Source organism: Sceloporus occidentalis, unplaced genomic scaffold, assembly GCF_023333645.1.
Source record: "Sceloporus occidentalis isolate IW3139 unplaced genomic scaffold, rSceOcc1.0.p SCAF_177, whole genome shotgun sequence".
Lineage (NCBI taxonomy): Eukaryota > Metazoa > Chordata > Lepidosauria > Squamata > Phrynosomatidae > Sceloporus > Sceloporus occidentalis.
In genome coordinates this window covers 1,274,230-1,301,369 of record NW_028317157.1, presented here as the reverse complement: position 1 = coordinate 1,301,369, position 27,140 = coordinate 1,274,230, and the positions used below count along the sequence as shown (strand labels likewise).

Sequence of the window (27,140 nt, the reverse complement as noted above, 5' to 3'; positions counted from 1 at the left end):
GAACAGTTTTTTTAAATCTAACTTTTTCGTACCCCGGAAATTTCGTAACGTGGTCAATTCGTATCCCGGGGTACCACTGTATTCCGATTCTCCCAATGGATTGGGGTGGGTTAAAATATATTATTATAAATTCTATATTATTATATTCTATTATTATATTATTGTTATATATTTTTAAAAATATTTTATTAATAAAATTAAAATAATTACAAAATTACAACATTACACACAATACACACAATACATTTTACAATATGATTTGTAATATGTATTCCCATACACTTTCACACACCTCCTTACTAATTTTACCTAACTCTCCCTAACTTAACTACATCTATCTTCTATCCTTCTAAATCCTTTATCTATATTTTGTTCTTTCCTTCTTATCTTCTGAATCTCTATACTATTCCCCGGTTCCTTCTTTGTACCTTTATTCCATCCTCTCTTCTTCTCATTCATACCAACTGACTTCCTGCTTACCCTTCTTAATCTAACTCCTTATGTTTGTTTTCCTAAAAATAAAGACCAGATATTGGTCAGTCAACAAGATCCATCTCTCTTGCTCTAATCTATCTTAAAATATGCGTATTCACCCAAATTTACTTTTAAGAATTCCATAATTCCTTTCCAATCTTCCGTTAATTTGCTTTTTGTATCATTCCTCAATGCTTGTGTTAGTTTGTCCATTTCCATTCCGTCATATAATTTCCACATCCAATCCTCCTTTGAAGGTATGTCCTCACATTTCCATTTTTGTGCGAAACATACCCGAGCCAGCGTTATCATATAAAAGACAATTTTCTCATGTTTAGGACTGATTTCGTCTCCAAATATGCCCAAAAGATAAAATTCTGGTTTTAGTTGCATTTTAATGCCTAGAATCCCACTAATCGTATCATTTATCACTGACCAATATTTTCTTGCCCACTTACAAGTCCACCAACAGTGGTAAAACGTCCCTATTTCATTTTTACACTTCCAACACCTATTTTATTTTCCTTTATATATTTTTGCAATCTTATCCGGAGAATATTATTGTTATATTTTAATTGCTGTGAAACAACAGAAATTGAAATAGAAATAAATAAATAATAAATAAATACTATTATTTATTAATAAATAAATATTAGGAATATTGCAGTTTGGGAACATTTTAATTTATTTAACAGAAATAATAATAATAATGATAATAACAATGCAGTTTCAGCCCATTTTATTTGTTGTAAAGGCATAAATAATAATAATAATAACCCTGATCCATTCATTTTTAAATTGAATTTATTCATATTTATATTTTAAATAAAATAAATAAATAAAACACCTTCAATTTTTAATTTAGCTTCATTCCTAAGTCAATTAAATGCCATTAAATCAAGTTTAATTAATTTAGCCACCATAAATTTTAATCCGAAGCGGGACTCGAACTCGTTGCTCTAGAGACTCCCCTTGTTGACGTCATCACCGCTTCCCCTCCCTTCGCGCCATCTCCATGGCAACGCTGCCCCGCCCTCCCCGCGACTAGCAAGGGAGGTTGTCCCTACGCTCTGATGCCACGCTCATTCATTTGAATACCAGGCCACGCCCCCGTCCGGGGCAAAGCTCGGCTGCACTGCTAAGGAGGAAGATGGAGGAAGAAGGGGAGCAGCTGAGGACGCAGGTGAGGACTGCGAAGGGACAGGGGTCCCCAGCCCTGCTAAGCTCCTTCCCCAATTATCTCTCCAGAGCTACGAAGGACCCCCTCCCTGATTGATTGCAATTAATCGAACCCCTTGATTGCAAAACCCCAGCCTTTATTAAGATCCCCTCCCCTATTAATTGCAATCATGGGATCCCCAACTCTTATGGGAACCCTTCCCCAATTAATTGCAATTAATTGCACCCCCTAATTGCAACCCCCAACCCTTAAGACCCCTCCCCAATTAATTGCACCCCCTAATTGCAACCCCCAACCCTTATGAAGACCCCTCCCCAATTAATTGCACCCCTAATTGCACCCTCAACCCTTATGAAGGCCCCTCCCCAATTAATTGCACCCCTAATGGCACCCCAACCCTTATGAAGACCCCTCCTCAATTAATTGCACCCCCAAATTGCACCCCCCAATCCTTAAGACCCCTCTCCAATTAATTGCACCCCTTAATTTCAACCCCCAACCCTTAAGACCCCTCCCCAATTAATTGCAATCATTTGCACCCCTTAATTGCACCACCCAACCCTTATGGAGACCCCTCCCCATTAATTGCAATCATTTGCACCCCTTAATTGCACCCCCCCAACCATTATGGAGACTCCTCCCCAATTAATTGCAATCATTTGCACCCCTTAATTGCACCCCTAACCCTTATGGAGACCCCTCCCCAATTAATTGCAATCATGGGATCCCCCACCCCTATTAAGACCCCTCCCCAATTATGTGTAACCTCCCCAAATCAACCCTATGAAGAAGACCACCTCCCCAAATAATGGCTCCCCCTAATTAAAGCCCCCCATCCCTATGTAGACCCCCAATTGCACCCCTTTAGTTATTTGGGGAGGGGTCTTCATGATTGCAATTAATTGGGGAGGGCACTCCATAAGGGTTGGGGGGTTTCCAAGAGGGGGTGCAATTAATTGGGGAGGGAGTCTTGGCAGCACTAATTGGGGAGAGGAACTAATTGAGGAGGGGGTCTCACTAATTAAGGCGGAGAGGAAATTGGGGAGGAGGCCTGAAGGGGTCTTCAGGGATTAGGGAAGAAATTGGGGAAGGGTCTTAATAAATTGGGGATAATTGGGTTAGGGTTCAGAATTGGGGAGGGGTCTCCATAGGACATAGGTGGGGAGGGGTCTCTATAGGAAATGTGGGGAAGGGTCTCCTGGGATATAATTGGGGAAGGGTCTCTATAGGAAATGTGGGGAAGGGTCTCCTAGGATATAATTGGGGAAGGGTCTCTATAGGATATAATTAGGGAGGGGATTCCATAGGAAATTAGTGGAGAGGGATCTCCATATGAGATAATTGGGGAGGGGTCTCCATAGCATTGGAAGACAGGGAAATAGGTGGGGAAGAGTCTTAATAGGCCCTCATAGGGGAACAATAATTGGGGAAGGGGTCTTCCTTAAGGGTTCAGGAAAATAAGATAAATGCAATCTATATAATCAAATTATTATTATTGTATGCTATTATTATTATTATTGATTGTATTATTATTACTATTAACATTTATTTGCTATTATTATTATTATTATATTTTATTTATTTATTTATTATTATTATTATTAACATTTATTTGCTATATTTATTTGATTTATTTATTTATAATTAACATTTATTTGCTATATTAATTTATTTGCTGTTTATTATTACTATTATCATCATCATTATTATTAATATATGGTACATTTCCCACAAATTTTAATGTCAATAATATTATAGATTTCCCCAATGAATCAATAGATATAATAATAATAATAATAATGATTTATTTATAGCCCGCCCAATCACAAGGAATCCAGGCGGGTTACAACAGTAAAAATAAAGATAATAAAATAAAATACAATAAATAAATAAAATACAATAAAATTAAAGAGAGCGAAGTGAGTACATTCACAGTTAGGCCTGATGGAAGTTGGGCCTCTCTTTTTAATTTCCTCCCAGGTCTGATGATGATGTCATGGAGGGAGGGCTCTTCTTCTTGAGGCAAGGATTTTATTTTAATTAATTTTAATTTAATTCTTCTCATTAAATTTAAGAGAAGAATTGGTGGACAGAGTGACATAAGTCACAGTAAATGGGGAGCAGAACTAGGTAGGGAAGGCTTGCTGGAAGAGATCCGTCTTAAGAGCCTTCTTAAAGGCTGTAAGAGTAGAAATGTCACGGATCTCCTTCAGCAGGTCATTCCGTAGCTTCGGAGCTGCAATGGAAAAAGCCCTCTGGGTGACTGAAGTTAGCCTAGATTTTATTGGCTGAAGTAGATTCTTCCCCGAGGACCTTAGAGTGCGGGACGGACAGTATGGAAGTAGGCGATCTCTTAAGTATTCTGGACCCAAGCCATGTAGGGCTTTGAAGGTAATCACCAACACCTTGTACCTTGCCCGGAAACTAATTGGCAGCCAGTGAAGGGATTTCAAAACCGGTGTTATGTGATCGGTACGACGAGTACCTGTAATTAACCTGGCTGCCATATTTTGTACAAGTTGAAGTTTCTGAACTTGGCACAAGGGTAGCCCCATGTAGAGCGCATTACAGAAGTCCAATCGAGAGGTGACCAGCGCATGTTCAACTGTTTCAGGGTCTCCCTGCTCCAGGAAGGGGCGCAGCTGGCGTATCAGCCGAAGCTGATAACAAGTGCTCCTGACTGTCGCATCCACCTGAGCTGTCAGGTGAAGCGACGAGTCAAGGAGCACCCCCAAGCTGCGGACAGAGTCTTTCAGGGGAAGTGTGACCCCATCCAGAACTGGCTGACATAATTCCATACCTGGGCTTGGGTTTCCTATAACAAGTACCTCTGTCTTACCTGGATTCAGCTTGAGTCGGTTTTCCCTCATCCAGTCCATTACCGCCCCAAGACAGGCATTCAGAGGAGAGATGCCATCCATAGACACTGCATCAGTTTGAGACATAGAGAAATATATTTGGGTGTCATCAGCGTACTGATAACATCCTGCCCCATGTCTTCGGATGATTTTTCCCAGCGGCTTCATGTAAATGTTAAACAGCATAGGAGACAATAATGCGCCCTGGGGGACACCAAATTTTAGCGCTCTTTTAGAAGAGCAACTGTCTCCTAGTGCCACCATCTGGAATCTGCCTGAGAGGTAGGACTGGAACCACTGTAGAACAGTGCCTCCGATACCTAACTCTCTCAGGCGTTCCAGAAGGATACCATGGTCGATGGTATCGAAGGCCGCTGAGAGGTCTAAGAGCACCAGCAGGGTCACACTTCCCCTGTCGATGCCTAGACGGAGATCATCGACTAAGGCGACCAAGGCCGTCTCAACTCCGTATCCTGCCCTGAATCCAGTTTGAAATGGGTCCAGATAATCAGCTTCATCCAAGACTGCCTGTAGTTGATTGGCGACCGCCCTCTCGATCACCTTGCTCAAGAATGGCAACAACGAGACTGGCCTATAGTTATTTCTATCCAGAGGGTCCAGGGAGGGCTTTTTTAAGAGTAGTCTGACCACTGCCTCTTTAAGACAAGAAGGCAGGGTACCCTCCCTGAAGGATGCATTGATTATATTTTTCAGCATCAATTTGACTATATCACCCCCCTGGACAGCCAGCCAGGATGGGCAAGGGTCAAGAGGGCAAGTCGTTTTTTTCAGACTACTAAGGAGCTTGTCCACGTCCTCAGTACTTACCGATTCAAATTGATCCAGTCTAACAGTAATGGCGGAGGTGTTGGATGCCTCTCTCATTGCTTCTGACTTAAAGTTGGCATCCAAATCAGCTCTTATCTGAGAGATTTTATCTGCGAAATAATCATTAAAAGCATTACAGTAAGCTATGGTTGACTCTAATAGAGGGTTCTGGGTGGGAGGCAGTTGTGTTAAACTCCTTACCACCCTGAACAGCTCAGCTGGACGAGATTTCACAGACGCGATAGATGCAGAGTAGAAAGATTTTTTGGCTGCATCTATCGCCATTTGATAGGACCTAAGAAAAGTCCTATGAAGTATCTTATCAGATATGAGTTGAGATTTCTTTTTTTTTTCTTTTTTTATTATTATTTTAAAATACTCTTTTCGTACATATATATACATTCATTTAAACTAAACACATAGCACAAAAAAAGTAAAAGTAAAAAAAGGAGTCATTAATGATACATCTCATTCATAAGCTTATTTTCCATCTATCCCTTCCCCACCCAAAAAAAGAAAAAAAGACACAACAAAGAAAAAAGAAGAATGAATACATATAGACAAACAAATCAACCAATCATCCCATACAAATAAAAGAATCTTCCAGTTTCAGATACCTCCAATTAGTTTTATAATTCTTCTTTCTATATCTATATCTATACAGCTATGAATTTCTTATTTCATTCCTCGATTTAAATCTGCTTTCCTTACAGCATCACTCGTTAAATTTACCCTTTTCCATTACTGTTTGAGTGGTAGGAACTATGGTATCCACTGCTCACTTCTTTATCTTATTTATTCTGTTATATCAAATTCGTCTGAGGAATACCGCCTCTTCTTTTATTTGTCCTCAGGGGAGACTACCACTCTTCCCGTCCTATCATTTCTTAACCTCGAGCTATACATATATATTGGAAAATTCCAATTCATGACCAACGTTTCTTACAAAAATGTGATAGGGGTATCCATATATCTTCATAGTTTTCCTCATATTTGACAGTATCTTTTAAACGTGTGGTGATCATATCCATCTCTACCACGTCCAGTGCTTTTATCAACCATTCCTCTACATCAATTTCTCCCTGATTTTTCCAATTTCTGGCGATTACTATTCTTGCAGATGTGATTAAGTAGAGTACAGACTTCAAATATTTTCTAACCTCTATGTCAGTGATAATGTTTAGCAAATACGTTTCTGGGATTAATTTCACTTTTATATTATACATACTTTTTATACAATTATATACTGCTTTCCAAAATTTTTGTATTACTGGACAAGACCACTACATGTGGTAAAAAGTTCCCAGTTGCTTACCACACCTCCAACAATTTGTCTCTCTAGTTTTATACATTTTGGCAATTCTAACCGGGGGTTAGAATTGAGATTTCAGCCACCGCTTCTCTAGTCGTTGTCCAACCCGCTTCATTTGTTTAAGCTCTTCATTGTACCAAGGGTTACGGTTTTTAGTGGGTTGGAAAGGACGCTTGGGAGCGATCATGTCTATAGCTCTGACAAAGAAAGTCTGTGACCATATATATATATATATATATATATATATATTGAGAGAGAGAATGATAATAATATAATAATAATAATATTTATTTTTATTTTATTATTTATTTTATTATTTATATATTGTTTGGTTTACATATTATTAAATTAAAAAATATATAAATATAAAGTATACATCTGATTATATATGCGTAGGACCTTTGCGCTGTGCAGGTATGCGTGGGTATATATATATATATATATATATATATAAATAAATTCACTACTAAATATGATCAGCAGCTTTAACTAGTCTGCCTTCAAACATTCCAACACATCATACAACAAAGTGAAGGCTGTATGTACCTATCCTCAATGTGCATGTAACTAATTTCTAACTTAGATGACTTAATCTAAACTCTTTATATCATCATGATAGAACCCCGAATGAATAAATGAATGAAGGGGTTATGACACTGGGATACGTAGGACCCTTCCGCCGTCCAAGGAGGCATAGGCCCCTTCCGCCGTGCAGGGTTACATAGGACCCTTCTGCCATGGAGGAATACATAGGACCCTTCTGCAAAGCAGGGATACATAGGACCCTTTCACCATGCAGGAATACATAGGACCCTTCTGCCGTGCAGGGATACATAGGTCCCTTCTGCCATGGAAGAATACATAGGATCCTTCTGCCATGCAGGGACACTTAGGACCCTTCCGCCCTGGAGGGATGTGTAGGACCCTCCTGCTCTGCTGGGATGCCTAAGACCCTTCCGCCGTGAAGGGATGCATATGACCCTTCTGCCATGCAGGGATAGGTAGGACCCTCCATGCAGGGATACGTAAGACCCTTCTGCCCTGCAGGGATGCATAGTACCCTCCCGCCCTCCAGGGATGTGTAGGACCCTCCCGCCGTGCAGGGATGCATAAGACCCTCCCGCCGTGCAGGGATGCGTAGCACCCTTCCGCCATGCAGGGATACGTAGGACCCTTTCGCCATGAAAAGATACAAAGGACCTTTCCACCATGCTGGGATACATAGGACCCTTCTGCCATGCAGGGATATGGAGGACCCTTCTGATGTGCAGGGATGCGTAGCACCCTTTTGCCGTGCAGGGATACATACGACCCCTCCACCATGCAGGAATACAAGGATCCCTCCGCCGTGCTGGGATACACAGGACCCTTCCGCCGTGCAGGGATACACAGGACCCTTCCGCCGTGCAATGAGACATAGGGCCCTTCTGCCATGCAGGGATACACAGGACCCTTCCGCCATACAGGGATACACAGGACCCTTCTGCCATGAAAGGATACAAAGGACCTTTCCGCCGTGCTGGGATACGTAGGACCCTTCCGCCGTGCAGAGATGCGTAGGACCCTTCCGCCATGCAAGGATGCATAGGCCCCTTTCGCTGTGCAGGGATACACAGGACCCTTCCGCCGTGCAGGGGTACATAGGACCCTTCCGCCATGCAGTGATATATAGGCCCCTTCTGACATGCAGGCATGCAAAGGACTCTTCTGCCATGCCTGGATGCATATGACCCTATTGCCTTGCAGGGATATAGAGGACCCTTTCGCCATGCAGGGATACACAGGACCATTCCGCCATGCAGGGATACATAGGACCCTTCTGACGTGCAGGGAAACATAGGGCCCTTCTGCCGTGCAGGGATAAACAGGACTGTTCTGCCATGAAAGGATACACAGGACCCTTCCACCATGCTGGGATACATAGGACCCTTCCACCATACAGGGATGCATAGTCTCCTTCCGCCATGCAGGGATACACAGGGCTCTTCTGCCATGCAGGGATACACAAGACCCTTCTGCCATGCATGGGTACATAGGACCGTTCTGCCATGCAGCTATACATAGGACCCTTCTGCCATGCAGGGATACATAGGACCATTTCACCATGCAGGGATACGTAGGACCTTTCTGCCATGCAGGCTTGCGTAGGACCCTACCACCCTGCAGGAATGCGTAGGACCTTTCTGCCATGCAGGGATGCATAGGCCCCTTCCACCATACAGGGATACATAGGACCCATCCGCTGTGCAGGAATACACAGGATCCCTCTGTCATGGAGGGATACAAACGACCCTTCGGCTGTGCAGGGATACACAGGACCCTTCCGGCATGCTCTGATACAGAGGACACTTCTGCCATGCAGGGATGCATAGGACCCTTCCACCCTGCAGGGATGCGTAGGACCTTCCGTCATGCAGGGATGCGTAGGACCTTTCTGTCATGTATCAATGCGTAGGACCCTTCCGCCGTGCAGGGATACTCAGGACCCTTCCTCTGTGCAGGGATACACAGGACCCTTCCGCCGTGCTGGGATACACAGGACCCTTCCGACCTGCAGGGATATGTAGGACTCTTCCGCCATTCAGGGTTACGCAGAACCCTTCCACTCTGCAGGGATACACAGAACCCTTACGCTCTTCAGGGATTCACAGGATCCCTCCGCTGTGAAGCGATACAGAGGGTCCTTCCACCATGCAGGGATACACAGGACCCTTCTGCTGTGCAGGGCTACGAAGGACACTTCCGCCGTGCAGGGATACATAGGACCCTTCCACTGTGCAGGTATACACAGGACCCTTCCACCATGCAGGGATACACAGGACCCTTCTGCCGTGCAGGGAAACATAGGACCCTTGCGCCATGCAGGGATACATAGGACACCTCCACCGTGCAGGAATATACAAGATCCCTCCACCGTGCAGGGATACACAGGACCCTTCCGCCGTGCTGGGATAATTAGGACTCTTCCACCATGCATGGATACCTAGGACCCTTCCAACGTGCAGGTATGCATAGGACCCTTCTGCCATGCAGGGATACATATGATCCCTCTGCCGTGCAGAAATCCACAGGTTCCCTCCGCCGTGCAGGGAAAGACAGGACCCTTCCGCCGGTCAGGGATACACAGAACTCTTCCACCGTGCTTGCATACAGAGGACCCTTCTGCCGTGTAGGTATACACAGGACTCTTCCACCGTGCAGGGATACATGGGACCCTTCCCTCGTGCAGGGATACACAGGAGCCTTCTGCCGTGCTGGGATACAGTGGACCCTTCCGCCGTGCAGGGATACACAGGACCTTTCCGCAATGGAGGGATATATAGGACCCTTCCCCTGTGCAGGGAGAAATAGGGCCCTTCTGCCATGCAGGGATACACAGGACCCTTCCGCTGTGCAGGGATACACAGGAACCTTCTGCCATGCAAGGATACACAGGACCCTTCTGCCGTGCAGGGATACACAGGACCCTTCTGCCATGAAAGGATACACAGGACCCTTCAATCCACGACAAACTTCAGGTAAATCAGAAAGTTTATTGTAAAAGATAAGGTAGAAAGATTCCTGGCCATGTCATTGAAGACTGAGGCACACAAGGGGATGCCTTAATTTAAAACGACCTGTGCCCCCCACCCTTTTTTTCCTTTCCCTCTCACATGTCCTCCCCAAATCATCCCCTCCTCTCAGTGGAGGCTTGGAGCCCTGCATCAAAGCAACCCAATGCGAGCATCATTTGGTCTCCCGACATCCTCTGTTTTGAGAAAGCTATTGATGCTTAATTGATGACTTGTATCTGTGGAACCTCTCTCAGTTGTAAATCTTTATCAGGGAATGAAAGATTCATTGTCCTGTTAGCCTATGTTTTGCTTACGTGACACATTCGATTACAAATCATGGCCGCAGATGGACATTTCCCACAATGCTTATTCAATTGACTCCTACAGATACATATTTTTATTTAATCCATATATACATTGCTAAGACACTCTAAGATCTATATTTAAATATAAGAATATATATATATATATATATATATATATATATATATATATATATATATAAAAGTTCACTACTAAATATGATCAGCAGCTTTAACTAGTCTGCCTTCAAACATTCCAACACATCATACAACAAGGTGAAGGCTGTATGTACCTATCCTCAATGTGCATGTAACTAATTTCTAACTTAGATGACTTAATCTAAACTCTTTATATCATCATGATAGAACCCCGAATGAATAAATGAATGAAGGGGTTATGACACTGGGATACGTAGGACCCTTCCGCCGTCCAAGGAGGCATAGGCCGCTTCCGCCGTGCAGGGTTACATAGGACCCTTCTGCCATGCAGTGGTATATAGGACCCTTCTGCCATGCAGGCATGCATAGGACCCTTCTGCCATGCCTGGATGCATATGACCCTTCTGCCATGCAGGGATATATAGGACCCGTCTGCCGTGCAGGGATACACAGGACCCTTTTGCCGTGCTGGGATACGTAGGACCCTTCCCCCATGCAGGGATACGTAGGACCCTTACGCGGTGCAGGGATATGTAGGATCCTCCACCATGCTGGGATACGTAGGACCCTTCAGCCGTGCAGAGATGCATAGGATCCTTCCACCGTGCAGGGATACGTAGGACTCTTCCGCCATTCAGAGATACGTAGGACCCTTCCACCCTGCAGGGAGCCGTAGGACCCTTCCGCGGTGCTGGAATACACAGTACCCTTCCGCCGTGCAGGGATACACAGGACCCTTCTGCGGTGCTGGAATACACAGGACCCTTCCGCCGTGCAGGGATACAGAGGACCCTTCCGCTGTGCAGGGATACACAGGACCCTTCCGCAATGCAGGGATACACAGGACCCTTCCACCGTGCTGGGATATGTAGGACCCTTCCACCGTGCAGGGATACATAGGACCCTTCTGCCGTGCAGGGATACGTAGGACTCTTCCGCCATTCAGAGATACGTAGGACCCTCCCACCCTGCAGGGAGACGTAGGACTTTTCAGCCGTGCTGGAATACACAGGACCCTTCAGCCGTGCAGGAGTACACAGGGTCCCTCCGCCGTGCAGGGATACACAGGACCCTTCTGCCGTGCAGTTATACACAGGACCCTTCCGCTGTGCTGGGATACACAGGACTCTTCCACCATCCTGGGATACAGAGGACCCTTCTGCTGTGCAGGGATACACAGGACCCTTCCGCCATGCAGGGATACATTGGACCCTTCTGCCGTGCAGGGATACACAGGGCCCTTCTGCTGTGCAGTGATACACAGGACTCTTCCGCCATGCAGGGATACACAGGACCCTTCTGCCATACAGGGATACACAGGACCCTTCCGCCATGCAGGGATACATTGGACCCTTCCGCCGTGCAGGGATACACAGGGCCCTTCTGCTGTGCAGTGATACACAGGACTCTTCCGCCATGCAGGGATACACAGGACCCTTCCGCCGTACAGGGATACACAGGATCCTTTTGCCATGAAAGGATACACAGGACCCTTCTGCCGTGCAGGGGTACATAGGACCCTTCTGCCATGCAGTGATACATAGGACCCTTCTGCCATGCAGGGATGGATAGGACCCTTCTGCCATGCCTAGATGCACATGACCCTTCTGCCATGTATGGATACAAAGGACCCTTCCGCCGTGCAGGGAAACAGAGGTCTTCCGCCATGCAGGGATGCGTAGGACCCTTCCGCCGTGAAGGGATGCGTAGGACCCTTCTGCTGTGCAGGGATACAGAGTTCCCTTCCACCATGCAGGGATGCGTAGGACCCTTCTGCCGTGAAGGGATGCGTAGGACCCTTCCGCCATGCAGGGAAACGTAGGACCCTTCCGCCGTGCAGGGATACGTAGGACCGTTCCGCCGTGCAGGGATACGTAAGACCTTTCCGCCATGCAGGGATATGTAGGACACTTCCACTGTGCTGGGATATGTAGGACCCTTCTGTCGGGTAGGGATACACAGGACCTTTCAGCCATGCAGGGATACATAGGACTGTTCCGCCATGCAGGGTTACGTAGGACCCTTCCGCTATTCAGGGATACGTAGGACCCTTCCTCCATTCAGGGATACGTTTGATCCTTACGCCCTGCAGGGATACGTAGGACCCTTCTGCCATTCAGGGATATGTAGAACCGTTCTGCCGTTCAGGATTACACAGGACCCTTCCGTCGTGCACGGATACACAGGACCCTTCCTCTGTGCTGGGATACGTAAAATCCTTCTGTCGTGCAGGGATACATAGGACCCTTCAGCCGTGCAGGGTTACATAGGACCCTCCTTGCAGGGATATGTAGGACCCTTCTGCCATTCAATGATACGTAGGACCCTTCCGCCACTCAGGGATATGTAAGAGCCTTCTGCCACTCAGGGATACGTAGGATCCTTCCGCCCTGCAGGGATACGTAGGATCCTTCCACCCTGCAGGGATGCGTAGGATCTTTCCACCATGCAGGGATGCGTAGGACCCTTCCACTGTGCAGGGATACGTAGGACCCTTCCGCCGTGCAGGGATACACAGGACCCTTCCGCTGTGCTGGGATACATAGGACCCTTCTGCCGTGCTGGGATACAGAGGACCCTTCCGCTGTGCAGGGATACACAGGACCCTTCCGCAATGCAGGGATACACAGGACCCTTCCACCGTGCTGGGATATGTAGGACCCTTCCACCGTGCAGGGATACATAGGACCCTTCTGCCGTGCAGGGATACGTAGGACTCTTCCGCCATTCAGAGATACGTAGGACCCTCCCACCCTACAGGGAGACGTAGGACTTTTCAGCTGTGCTGGAATACACAGGACCCTTCAGCCCTGCAGGAGTACACAGGGTCCCTCCGCCGTGCAGGGATACACAGGACCCTTCTGCCGTGCAGTTATACACAGGACCCTTCCGCTGTGCTGGGATACACAGGACCCTTCCGCCATGCAGGGATACATTGGACCCTTCCGCCATGCAGGGATACACAGGGCCCTTCTGCTGTGCAGTGATACACAGGATTCTTCCGCCATGCAGGGATACACAGAACCCTTCTGCCATACCGGGATACACAGGACCCTTCCGCCATGCAGGGATACATTGGACCCTTCTGCCGTGCAGGGATACACAGCGCCCTTCTGCTGTGCAGTGATACACAGGACTCTTCCGCCATGCAGGGATACACAGGACCCTTCCGCCGTACAGGGATACACAGGATCCTTTTGCCATGAAAGGATACACAGGACCCTTCTGCCGTGCAGGGGTACATAGGACCCTTCTGCCATGCAGTGATACATAGGACCCTTCTGCCATGCAGGGATGGATAGGACCCTTCTGCCATGCCTAGATGCACATGACCCTTCTGCCATGCATGGATACAAAGGACCCTTCTGCCGTGCAGGGAAACAGAGGTCTTCCGCCATGCAGGGATGCGTAGGACCCTTCCGCCGTGAAGGGATGCGTAGGACCCTTCCGCCATGCAGGGAAACGTAGGACCCTTCCGCCGTGCAGGGATACGTAGGACCGTTCCGCCGTGCAGGGATACGTAAGACCTTTCCGCCATGCAGGGATATGTAGGACACTTCCACTGTGCTGGGATATGTAGGACCCTTCTGTCGGGTAGGGATACACAGGACCTTTCAGCCATGCAGGGATACATAGGACTGTTCCGCCATGCAGGGTTACGTAGGACCCTTCCGCTATTCAGGGATACGTAGGACCCTTCCTCCATTCAGGGATACGTTTGATCCTTACGCCCTGCAGGGATACGTAGGACCCTTCTGCCATTCAGGGATATGTAGAACCGTTCTGCCGTTCAGGATTACACAGGACCCTTCCGTCGTGCACGGATACACAGGACCCTTCCTCTGTGCTGGGATACGTAAAATCCTTCTGTCGTGCAGGGATACATAGGACCCTTCAGCCGTGCAGGGTTACATAGGACCCTCCTTGCAGGGATATGTAGGACCCTTCTGCCATTCAATGATACGTAGGACCCTTCCGCCACTCAGGGATATGTAAGAGCCTTCTGCCACTCAGGGATACGTAGGATCCTTCCGCCCTGCAGGGATACGTAGGATCCTTCCACCCTGCAGGGATGCGTAGGATCTTTCCACCATGCAGGGATGCGTAGGACCCTTCCACTGTGCAGGGATACGTAGGACCCTTCCGCCGTGCAGGGATACACAGGACCCTTCCGCTGTGCTGGGATACACAGGACCCTTCTGCCGTGCTGGGATACAGAGGACCCTTCCGCTGTGCAGGGATACACAGGACCCTTCCACCGTGCTGGGATATGTAGGACCCTTCCACCGTGCAGGGATACATAGGACCCTTCTGCCGTGCAGGGATACGTAGGACTCTTCCGCCATTCAGAGATACGTAGGACCCTCCCACCCTACAGGGAGACATAGGACTTTTCAGCTGTGCTGGAATACACAGGACCCTTCAGCCCTGCAGGAGTACACAGGGTCCCTCCGCCGTGCAGGGATACACAGGACCCTTCTGCCGTGCAGTTATACACAGGACCCTTCCGCTGTGCTGGGATACACAGGACCCTTCCGCCATGCAGGGATACATTGGACCCTTCCGCCATGCAGGGATACACAGGGCCCTTCTGCTGTGCAGTGATACACAGGATTCTTCCGCCATGCAGGGATACACAGAACCCTTCTGCCATACCGGGATACACAGGACCCTTCCGCCATGCAGGGATACATTGGACCCTTCTGCCGTGCAGGGATACACAGGGCCCTTCTGCTGTGCAGTGATACACAGGACTCTTCCGCCATGCAGGGATACACAGGACCCTTCCGCCGTACAGGGATACACAGGATCCTTTTGCCATGAAAGGATACACAGGACCCTTCTGCCGTGCAGGGGTACATAGGACCCTTCTGCCATGCAGTGATACATAGGACCCTTCTGCCATGCAGGGATGGATAGGACCCTTCTGCCATGCCTAGATGCACATGACCCTTCTGCCATGCATGGATACAAAGGACCCTTCCGCCGTGCAGGGAAACAGAGGTCTTCCGCCATGCAGGGATGCGTAGGACCCTTCCGCCGTGAAGGGATGCGTAGGACCCTTCCGCCGTGAAGGGATGCGTAGGACCCTTCTGCTGTGCAGGGATACAGAGTTCCCTTCCACCATGCAGGGATGCGTAGGACCCTTCTGCCGTGAAGGGATGCGTAGGACCCTCCCGCCATGCAGGGAAACGTAGGACCCTTCCGCCGTGCAGGGATACGTAGGACCGTTCCGCCGTGCAGGGATACGTAAGACCTTTCCGCCATGCAGGGATATGTAGGACACTTCCACTGTGCTGGGATATGTAGGACCCTTCTGCCGGGTAGGGATACACAGGACCTTTCAGCCATGCAGGGATACATAGGACTGTTCCGCCATGCAGGGTTACGTAGGACCCTTCCGCTATTCAGGGATACGTAGGACCCTTCCTCCATTCAGGGATACGTTTGATCCTTACGCCCTGCAGGGATACGTAGGACCCTTCTGCCATTCAGGGATATGTAGAACCGTTCTGCCGTTCTTGATTACACAGGACCCTTCCGTCGTGCACGGATACACAGGACCCTTCCGTTGTGCTGGGATACGTAAAATCCTTCTGTCGTGCAGGGATACATAGGACCCTTCAGCCGTGCAGGGTTACATAGGACCCTCCTTGCAGGGATATGTAGGACCCTTCTGCCATTCAGTGATACGTAGGACCCTTCCGCCACTCAGGGATATGTAAGAGCCTTCCGCCACTCAGGGATACGTAGGATCCTTCCGCCCTGCAGGGATACGTAGGATCCTTCCACCCTGCAGGGATGCGTAGGATCTTTCCACCATGCAGGGATGCGTAGGACCCTTCCACCGTGCAGGGATGCGTAGGACCCTTCTGCCGTGCAGCGATGCGCAGGACCCTTCCGCCGTGCAGTGATACATAGGACCTTTCCACCGTGCAGGTATACACAGGAGCCTTCCGCCGTGCAGGGATACATAGAACTGTTCCGCCATGCAGGGATATGTAGAACCCTTCTGCCATTCAGTGATACGTAGGACCTTTCCGCCGCACAGGGATGCGTAGGACCCTTCTGCCATGCAGGGATACGTAAGACCCTTCCGCCACGCAGGGATGCGTAGGACCTTTCTGCAATGCAGTGATGAGTAGGACCCTTCTGCCATACAGGAATACACAGGACCCTTCCACCGTGCAGGTATACGTAGGACCGTTCTGTGCAGGGATACGTAGGAACCTTCCACCGTGTAGGGATGCATAGGACCCTTCCAACGTGCAGGGATGCGTAGAACCCCTCCGCTGTGCAGGGATGCATAGGACCCTTCTGCCGTGCAGGGAAACGTAGGACCCTTCTGCTGTGCAGGGATACACAGGACCCTTCTGCCATGCAAGGATACACAGGACCCTTCTTCCGTACAGTGATACACAAGACCCTTCCGCCGTCCTGATATATGTAGGACCCTTCCGCCGTGCAGGGATTCATAGACCCCTTCCACCTTGCAGGGATATACAGGACCCTTCCGCCGTGCAGGGGTGCATAGGACTCTTCTGCCATGCCTAGATCCATATGACCCTTCCACTGTGCCAGGATACAGAGGTCCCTTCCGCCATGCAGGGATGTGTACGACCCTTCCGCCGTGCAGGGAAACGTAGGACCCTTCCGCCGTGCAGGGATACGTAGGACCCTTCCGCCGTGCAGGGATACTTGGGACCCTTCCACCGTGCATGGATACATAGGACCATTCCACCATGCAGGGATGCGTAGGACCCTTCCACCATGCAGGGATGCGTAGGACCCTTCTGCCATGCAGGGATGCATAGGACCCTTCTGCCGTGCATGAATACACAGGACCATTCCCTCATGCAGCGATACGTAGGACCCTTCCGCCATGCAGGAATACGCAGGACCCTTCCGCCGTGCATGGCTATGTAGGACTCTTCCGCCGTGCAGGCATACAGGGATCTTGGGGGGACAGAGGCAGGCAAGCTCCAACTGCCTGCCTGAAGAAGACAAGCCCTCCCTTCAGCCACCATCTTGTGGGGAGAGATGCAGGCTAGCTCCAACTGCTGGCCTGAAGAAGACAAGCCCTCCCTTCAGCCACCATCTTGGGGGGAGAGAGGCAGACTAGATCCAACTGCCTGCCTGAAGGAAGAAAAAGTCCTCCTTCCGACCACCATCTTGAGGGGGAGAGAGGCCTGTTATATTTTATTTTGACTTTGTATTGTACTTCCTGTTGTACACCGCTTTGATCTAATTTGGAAAAGCGGTATATAAATAAACATTATTATTATTATTATTATTATTATTATTATTATTATTGGACTCTTCTGCCATGCAGGTATATATAGGACACTTCCGCCCTGAAGGTGTACATGAATGAATGAATGAATGAGATTTATTTATATACCACCATTCCTTCGATCACGGCGGTTTACAAGATAATAATAAAATACAATGCAGCATAAAACAAAATTACAGATAGAAATTTGACCACAAAACTCCCCCATATTAAACCGTATAATAAAATACATCATTAAGAATCCATCATTCATACCTAATGATTAAAACCAGTTAAAATCAGTAAACAGTCTAAACAACGCGCAATATACAGGAAAGATGACAGTCAGGACATGTGGGGAAAGCCTTGGCGGAATAAGTGAGTCTTGAGATTTTTCTTAAATGACTCCAGGGAGGGGGCCGAGCGGAGCTCATCAGGGAGAGAGTTCCAAGACTGCAGGGCCACCGCAGAGAAAGCCCTTTGCGCAGTCCCTACGTATCTCATCTTTGGAACTCTCAAAAGTTTTTTCCCACCTGACCTGAGAGTGTGGGGCGGATTGTATGGGGAGAGGCGGTCCTCCAAGTACTCTGGGCCCAAGCCATTTAGGGCTTTATAGGTAATAACCAACACCTTGTATTGAGCCCGGAAGTGGATTGGCAGCCAATGCAGATCTTTCAATATGGATGTTATGTGGCTGGCCTTGGAACTACCAGTGACCAGCCTTGCGGCCATATTTTGAACCAACTGCAGCTTCCGAGTTTGGTACAAGGGTTGCCCCATGTAGAGCGCATTACAGAAATCAAGTCGAGAGGTTACCAGTGCATGTACTACTGTTTCAAGGTCTCTCCGGTCCAGGTAGGGACGCAGCTGGCGTATCAGCCTAAGCTGATAGAAGGTGCTTCTAACCGTCGCATCCACCTGAGGAGTCAGGTGAAGCGACAAGTCCAGAAGTACCCCCAAACTGCGAACAGTGTCCTTCACGGGGAGCGTGACCCTGTTCAGAACCAGTGGACAAATTTCCTTCCCAGGACCAGGAGAGCCTATCGCAAGTACTTCCGTTTTCTCTGGATTCAAGCTGAGTCTGTTTTCCCTCATCCAGCCCATTACCGACTCCAGACAGGCACTGAGTGGAGAGATGCCATCCTTAGTCACTGCATCAGTCGGAGACACAGAGAAGACTATATTGGGTGTCATCAGCGTACTGATAACACCGTGCCCCGTGTCTCCGGATGATCTCTCCCAGCGGCTTCATGTAAATGTTAAATAGCATAGGGGACAAGATCGCTCCCTGAGGGACCCCAGATGTCAAGGCCTTCCTATCAGAACGACAGTCCCCCAGCTCCACCATCTGGAACCTACCTGAGAGGTAGGAACGGAACCACTGTAGAGCAGTGCCCCCGATTCCCAACTCCCCCAGGCGATCCAGAAGGATACCATGGTCGATGGTATCGAAGGCCGCAGAGATGTCCAAGAGCACTAACAGGGACACACTACCCCTGTCCATGCCCAGACGGAGATCATCGGCTAAGGCGACCATGGCAGTCTCAACCCCATAGCCCGCCCAGAAACCGGTTTGAAATGGGTCCAGATAATCCGTTTCCTCCAAGACCCTCTGTAGCTGGGAGGCAACCGCTCTCTCGATCACCTTCCCTAAAAATGGCAGCAATGACACAGGCCGATAATTATTTCGAATTAGGGGGTCAAGGGGGGGGGTTCTTTAATAAAGGTTTTACAATGGCCATTTTAAGATTAGATGGAAAACGGCCCTCCCCGAATGATGAATTGATAATACGATGCAGCATTTCTGTTGTCGCCGTTCCCCCATGAACTGCCAGCCATGAAGGGCAGGGATCAAGAGAGCAGGTCGTCTTCCTAACGCTACCGAGGATCTTGTCCACATCCTCGGTACTTACAGACTCAAAATGATCCAGTGCAACTGAGTCCACGGAAGCTCTGGACGCCTCTACTCTTGATTCTGAACCAATAACAGCGTTGAGATCAGCTCTTAGCCGAGAGATTTTATCCACGAAGAAGTTGTTAAACTCGTCGCAGCAGGCTTTAGATGGCTCCAATAGTGGGTTCAGGGGGGGAGCCAACTGAGTGAGCTCTCTCACCACCCTGCACCTATTGCCACTCCGTAGGCCTTCAAATGAGACTCTTGGAGTGTCTTGTCAGCTAAGTCCTGATGTGTCCGCCATTTGTGCTCTAGTCGTTGTGCAGCCTGCTTCCTTGCCCTGAGATCTTCCGTATACCAGGGCTTTTTATTGGAAGCAGGCCGGAAAGGACACTTGGGAGCGATACTGTGTATAGCCCTGGAAAGATCAGTATCCCAGATGTTAGTCAGGGCTTCAACAGAATCGCCGTCAGTTCCAACCAAATAGCCCTCTAGGGCTTCTTGGAACCTTTTGGGTTCCATCAGCCTGCGAGGGTGGACCATTCTAATAGGTCCGCCACCCCCGGGGGGGGATCTGGGTAGTAGCCTTGATACTTGCCTCGACCAAGAAGTGATCCGTCCATGACAGGGCAGAAATATTTGTTACCTCTGCCCATGGAGACTCCATGTCCGTACAGAAGACAACATCGAGTGTATTACCAGCAGAATGTGTGGGCCCTGTGACCAGTTGGGACAGGCCCATGGCAGTCATGGTAGCCATGAACTCCCGAGCCGCACCAGTTGGAACAAAACCGGCCTCAAAGGGGATGTTGAGGTCCCCCAGGACTAAAAGCCTAGGGGACTCCAACACCAGCTCCGAGACCAGCTGTGTCAGCTCAGCCAGGGAGTCTGTTAGAGCACAGGGTGGCCTGTAGACCAACAGAATCCCTAAGCTGTCCTTGGCCTTCAGGGTCAGGTATATACACTCGATGTAGTCTGTCTGGCGGACATGGTTCCTGGTCAAGGCAAAGGTGTTCTTATGGATCAAGGCAACTCCCCCACCCCAGCCACTTACCCTGATCTGGTCCTTAACTGAGTACCCGGCAGGGAGGGCCTGTGCCTACACCGCTTCACTCTCAGGCCCAAGCCAGGTCTCAGTAATGCAAGCCAGGTCGCAGTTCTTATCCTCCACAAGATCATGTATTATGTGGGTCTTGTTCTTAACAGACCTGGCATTGCATAGGAGTAGAGACAGGGTTTGTGGTACGGTTGGACTGACCCGCAGACCTCTTTGGTTAGGGGAGTGGATGGAAGGTGAGATAGATATTACACATTGATCCCGCCTTCCCTTGTAATATGACTCCACTCTCCTACCGCTATATCTCCCCTTGCCCCACACTACTCCGATGGGAGCCCCGCTTACCCCAGCCACACCTCCCTTCCCTTCATCAAACCAAGTACACACCATGTCCAACAAGCTCCTGACAACACTAGCAAGACACACAACACGCCCTCACCTACAATTGCCCTCCCTTCTAAAAATCTACAACAGCCGGAGCAGGCAACTGCCTTGCCACTCCTCCCTGATGGTATATGGGTGTGAGTGGCGTCCCCTTTGGGGAAGCCGGCGGGCCGGCTTTATGAAGGCTGCTCCCACCAACCCCTCCCCTCTAGAAAACGCCGCTCTGGCGGTAAGAGAAAGTCCCCTGGGGCCGCTCCAGCCCTGGTGGAAAGAGGGCGGGCGGCGTCCTCTTCGGGGAAGCCAGCGGGCCGGCTTTATGAAGGCCGCTCCCACCGGCCCCTCCCCATAAGGCCATTCTGCCATGCAGGGATACATAGGATGCTTCCGCCGTGCAGTGATACATAGGACCCTTCTGCCGTTCAGGGATACATAGGACCCTTCTGCGAAGCAGGGGTACATAGGACCCTTCTGCCAAGCAGGGGTACATAGGACCCTTCTGCCATGCAGGTGTACATAGGACCCTTCTGCCATGCAGGGATGCATAGGACCCTTCTGCCATGCAGGGATACATAGGACCCTTCTGCCATGCAGGGATACATAGAACCCTTCAGCCATGCAGGGATACATAGGACCCTTCTGTCATACAGGGATACATAGGACCCTTCTGCCGTGCAGGAATACATCGGATCCTATTATCATAGCCATCTAATCTCAAGGTTATTAAGGAACCTGACCTGGCCTCCCCGAAAGAAACGGGCGTAATTACCAGCATGTTTACGTCTCTGTGCAAATTGCAATTTACTAGTTGTTTACTACCAGTTTGTAAGTGCCTCCGAGTTTCCTGTTGAATTTCTCAAGGGGTTTTCTCTGGCAAGGAATCCACCTCAAGAGCTGGTTTTTCTGGCTCCTTCCTCCAAAGCATCGCCTTAGCAGTGCTTGGGAGCCATCTGAGGCTGACCCTGCTTTGCAGGGATTTTGCAACTTATTACACACGCATGCAATGTTTGCATTATTATTATCATTGCATTATATTTGCAATATTTCTCAGTTAACTTTACATTGTTTTGCAATTTCCGAATGTGATGCAAGGGAATCCTGGTATTTGTAGTTTGCTGTAGCCCAGCGTCTCCTGAAAACTACAAACCCAGTTGCATTCAAAAACCCCATTGCCTTTAAAAAGGGGAAGGGTTTTTCCCCCTTCCTTTTGCTTTACATGGACTTTCTGGATTCCTAAAGGGATTATTAACGGATGCAAGGTTAAGCCCAGCTAATTGCCGACAGGCGGTTCGTTAATTTCAGGCGATGGATAGCGGAGAACCCTTCGTTAAACGTATTTGCAAAATGCGTGCTTTTAATTAAATCTGTTCTTCCTCTTTTTTTAGGTCTCTGCGTCCGGCACAAAAAAAATCCTCAGGTAATTTGGGGCTTTGCAAGCATGCATTTAATGAATTAAAAATCCCTATAGGCTTGGATTTTGCAAAGCCTTCATTGCATTATTCTATGTATTCCTGCATGTATTCTATGTATTCCTGCATGGCGGAAGGTGGGTTGGACTATAAGACCCTTAGTAGTCCCTTCCATATTTATTATTCTATGTATTCATGCATGTATTCTATGTATTCCTGCATGGAAGAAGGTGGGTTGAACTATAGGACCCTTTGTAGCCCCTTCCATCTTTGTTATTCTATGTATTCCTGCATGGCAGAAGGCGGGTTGGACTATAGGACCCTTAGTTGTACCTTCCGTCTTTATTATTCTAGGTATTCCTGCATGTATTCTATGTATTCCTGCATGGCAGAAGGTGGGTTGGACTTTGTGACCCTTAGTAGTCCCTTCTATATTTATTATTCTAGGTACTCCTCCATGTTGTACACAAAGAAGGGACTTTCCTACAAACACCCTTTATGTCCCTTTTGATTGTTGGCTTTCCTGAGATACACAACAGTTGAGAAACACAACACACCCATCCCTTTCATCCATTTTATATTACGTGTGTGTGTGTGTGTGTGTGTGTGTGTGTGTGTGTCTGGGTTCGAGAGGACACAATAATAACAATGCTTCCCTCCCTCCCCAAACATTTCCTGCTCCAAACATTCCTGCTTTGCGGTGCCAGTTATGTCACTTATCTCTGTGTTGTTTTTAAGTTTTGCTAAATATAGACGATCATTGTTGTTGTTGTTGTTGTTGTTGTTGTTAGTCATTGCCGTCACGCCCAGATTTCGGCAACGTGTCCACCTTCCGCCATGCAGGAATACATAGAATACATGCAGCAATACATAGAATAATAGATGGAAGGAGCTACTAAGGGTCCTATAGTCCAGCCCACCTTCTGCCATGCAGGAATACGTAGAATAATAAAGATGGAAGGGGCTACAAAGGGTCCTATAGTCCAACCCACCTTCTGCCATGCAGGAATACATAGAATAATAAAGATGGAAGGGACTACAAAGGATCCTATAGTCCAACCCACCTTCTGCCATGCAGGAATACATAGAATAATAAAGATGGAAGGGGCTACAAAGGGTCCTATAGTCCAACCCACCTCTGCCATGCAGGAATACATAGAATAATAAAGATGGAAGGGGCTACAAAAGGTCCTATAGTCCAACCCACCTTCTGCCATGCAGGAATACATAGAATAATAAAGATGGAAGGGGCTACAAAGGGTCCTATAGTCCAACCCACCTTCTGCCATGCAGGAATACATAGAATAATAAAGATGGAAGGGGCTACAAAGGCTCCTATAGTCCAACCCACCTTCTGCCATGCAGGAATACATAGAATACATGCAGGAATACATAGAATACATGCAAATAGTCCTGGCAGGACATCACATAGCCCCTTCCATCTTTATTATTCTATGTAATAAAGATGGAAGGGGCTATGTGATGTCCTGCCAGGACTATTTGAATCTTCTCCTGCATTTTCTTTTGTGTTGGTTCAGGCCATAAAATATTTTAGCGTAGGAAAATTCATTGTATTAGTTGCGGGAAGAGCTGTAGGATCCCCTGCATTTTTCCAGGTTTGGTTTGCCCTTTCCCAGCATACTCTGCTTTAGCTTGAGGTTTTTAGTTTGGAGCAGTCTTTGCTGTGAGCAGGCAGAGACCTGTCTTTTGGTGGCAAACAGGCCCAGACAGCCAGAAAGGGCATTTCTTACACGTTAGCCAATTTAGTTGCCAAGAACGTTAGCCGTTTTAGTTACCAGTAATTAGCCAAATCAGTTACCAGAAATTAGTTACCTACTTCAAGACAAAGAGATCAGGAGCTGAAAGACCCTGCACCAGCTCCACTGAGAGAGGAGATCAAACCAAGATCAGACCCAGAAAGATGACCCCCTGAAGATTGCTGAAATTCTGTAAAGTATCTTTTATTTCAAGTTATTTAGAGCTGGGGAGGAGAAAACTCTTTATTTTGTTCTTTAAATTAAACTTCCTCCTTTTTGAACTTTACACTCAGCATCAGAGCCTTTTTGGGTAGAAGAGTTTGATATCATCAGGGTAGCGGCGTTGCACACCCAAATCTGCCACCACCTTTAGTTGGGTGCGTCTTCACAGGCTACAAAGGGTCCTATACTCCAACCCACCTTCCACCATGCAAGAATACATAGAATACATGCAGGAATACATAGAATACATGCAAGAATACATAGAATAATAAAGACGAAAGGGGCTACTGAGGGCCATATAGTCCAACCATCTTTCTGCCATGCAGAAATACATTGAATCCTTCTGCCATGCAGGAATACATAGAATGCTAGAGTCGAAAGGGACTAATAAGGGTCCTATTTCACTTTTTAATTCACAGAATCATCCATCTTGAGAGGCATTGATGTTCAGGATGACTCCGGATCCCATCCGCCGCTTCTTTCAACGGCGCCATTTTACGGTAAATGGCACTTTTTTTGCAAAAAACGTTTGTGCTGGTAGCTGTTGCCGTAAATGGACCGGGTACGAATCCTAATTAAATCCTAATTTAATCCATGTTCTTCTTCCCGTTTCGATAGCGGATCTTCCTGCTCCTGTGTGGCGTTTGACAGGACGGGGAATGCCATGGTGACACAAGTCAATGTTGGCGCCGCTATCACTGCCTTGACAAACATCGGTGAGCCGCGGAATGAGATGACCCTGCAACGCGCTTTCGTCAGCCCATTTTCTGACACCAAAAACGGCGACCGTGTGGACAAGGGGGACAAATACGGGAACCGCACCGTCTGGCTGTCCATCATGCCTCCGGCCACCTCCCGGCTGTGCTTGACCCCTCGGCTGTTCTCGAGGGAGAAGTCTTGGGAAACGTTTGCCGCAGTCAGACCTCCCGTAGCGACCCTCAAATACGAAGATGCGGTGGCGGCGGTGAAAGTATCAATGGTCTCACCATTGTTGGACCAAAAATCAATTGAGAACAAATCCTCCAAGGACTTTGCGGCGAGTATACCTTTTTATCCAAACCCGCCATCGAATACCATCATCCTCTTCGAAACAGCAAGTAGCGAGAAAGGTAAAGCACAAGTAAATCTGGATAAAGTGTTCGCCGTTTGCAGTGCTCGACAAGATTATGTTTCTTCTCCATCAGCGGATTTATGGACACCGCGTAATAAATCCCTCGAAAGAAAAGATACCTTTTTGGGATCTGCCAATATCGGAAGATGTGTGATGGGTGCAGCACGGACGAAGCCGCGACCGGTGTCCACTATCTTCTTGGAATTGTTAAAAGATCAAAAAACGAGCGTTACTGATATCCCCGACAAGGCGAAACCCAAAAAACCGTGTGGTCGCAAACTGAGACTGCTGTCGATGGATCTCAGCACGAAGTTCGAAAATTTATTGGCGCAGAGGACATCTCGCCAGTCCGAACGTAATGAAACGCCGGGTTCAATTCTGTCCGATTATTCGAAACCAAATCTGGCAGTCGCTGACGAAAGCAAAGCCGTGCCGCCAATCTGGAAGTCCACTCTGGGCGACGGTTTCAAGAAGAAAAACCCGTGGTGCAAAAATCACGACAAAGATCTTGTGGCGATTTCGGACAAAAGCAAACTGCCGTCTTCAGTCCTAAATCATAACGAGTCTCGTTTCAGGGTCGAAAACACCAAGGATCATGCGGAGGTCGAAAACGAATCTTCGAAAGGTGTCTGGAATACAGCGGATACCCCGGATCCGGCGGCGAACACGTCATCTGCGGCAGATGCGGAACCCCTCCCCGGAAGCTCCGCGAAAGAGATGAAGGTTATGAACATTCAACAGAGGATCAAAGAACTGACTGTAGACAATGCAGACCTCAAACATTACAACCTTCAGCGGTCTTTTCAATCTCGGCCCCTTTCTTCGGACTTGATGAAGATGTGAGTTTTGGGTTGTAAATGTTGACTTTGGTCCATTGAGTCAACAGTTGAGTAGGGAGTCTGACCCATAAATAAGTCCCATGGGTTCAATGGTTGGGTCTCTACTCTAGTTGGGTAGAGAACCAACCATTGACTCAGTGGTTAGTAGGGAGTCCGACCCATAAGTAAGTCCCATGGGTTCAATGGTTGGGTTTCTACTCTAGTTGGGTAGAGACGCAACCATTGACTCAATGGTTGAGTAGGGAGTCGACCCATAAGTAAGTCCCATGGGTTCAATGGTTGGTTCTCTATTCTAGTTGGGTAGAGACACAACCGTTGACTCAACGATTGAGTAGGGAGTCCAACCCATAAATAAGTCCCATGGATTCAGTGGTTGGGTCTCTACTCTAGTTGGGTAGAGTAGAGTCCCAACCATTGACTCAATGATTGAGTGGAGGGTCCAACCCATAAGTAAATCCCATGGGTTCAATTGTTGGGTCCCTACTCTAGCTGGGTAGAGTAGAGACCCAACTGTTGACTCAATAGTTGAA

The 27,140-nt window shown here is 48.2% G+C and overlaps 1 protein-coding gene across 1 annotated transcript in view; it reads left to right on the top strand.

Moving 5' to 3' along the window:
- Positions 1-1,609: 1,609 nt before the first annotated feature.
- The window catches only part of LOC149278888 (uncharacterized protein KIAA1671-like), a 33,515-nt gene continuing 7,984 nt past the window's right edge, over positions 1,610-27,140 (top strand). Inside the window, exons 1-3 of the mRNA XM_089501634.1 lie at positions 1,610-1,657; positions 25,080-25,160; positions 25,279-26,610. Of these exons, the coding sequence (XP_089357760.1) occupies positions 25,325-26,610 (1,286 nt within the window). The 5' untranslated portion in view covers positions 1,610-1,657; positions 25,080-25,160; positions 25,279-25,324. The remainder of the gene's footprint in view (positions 1,658-25,079; positions 25,161-25,278; positions 26,611-27,140) is intronic.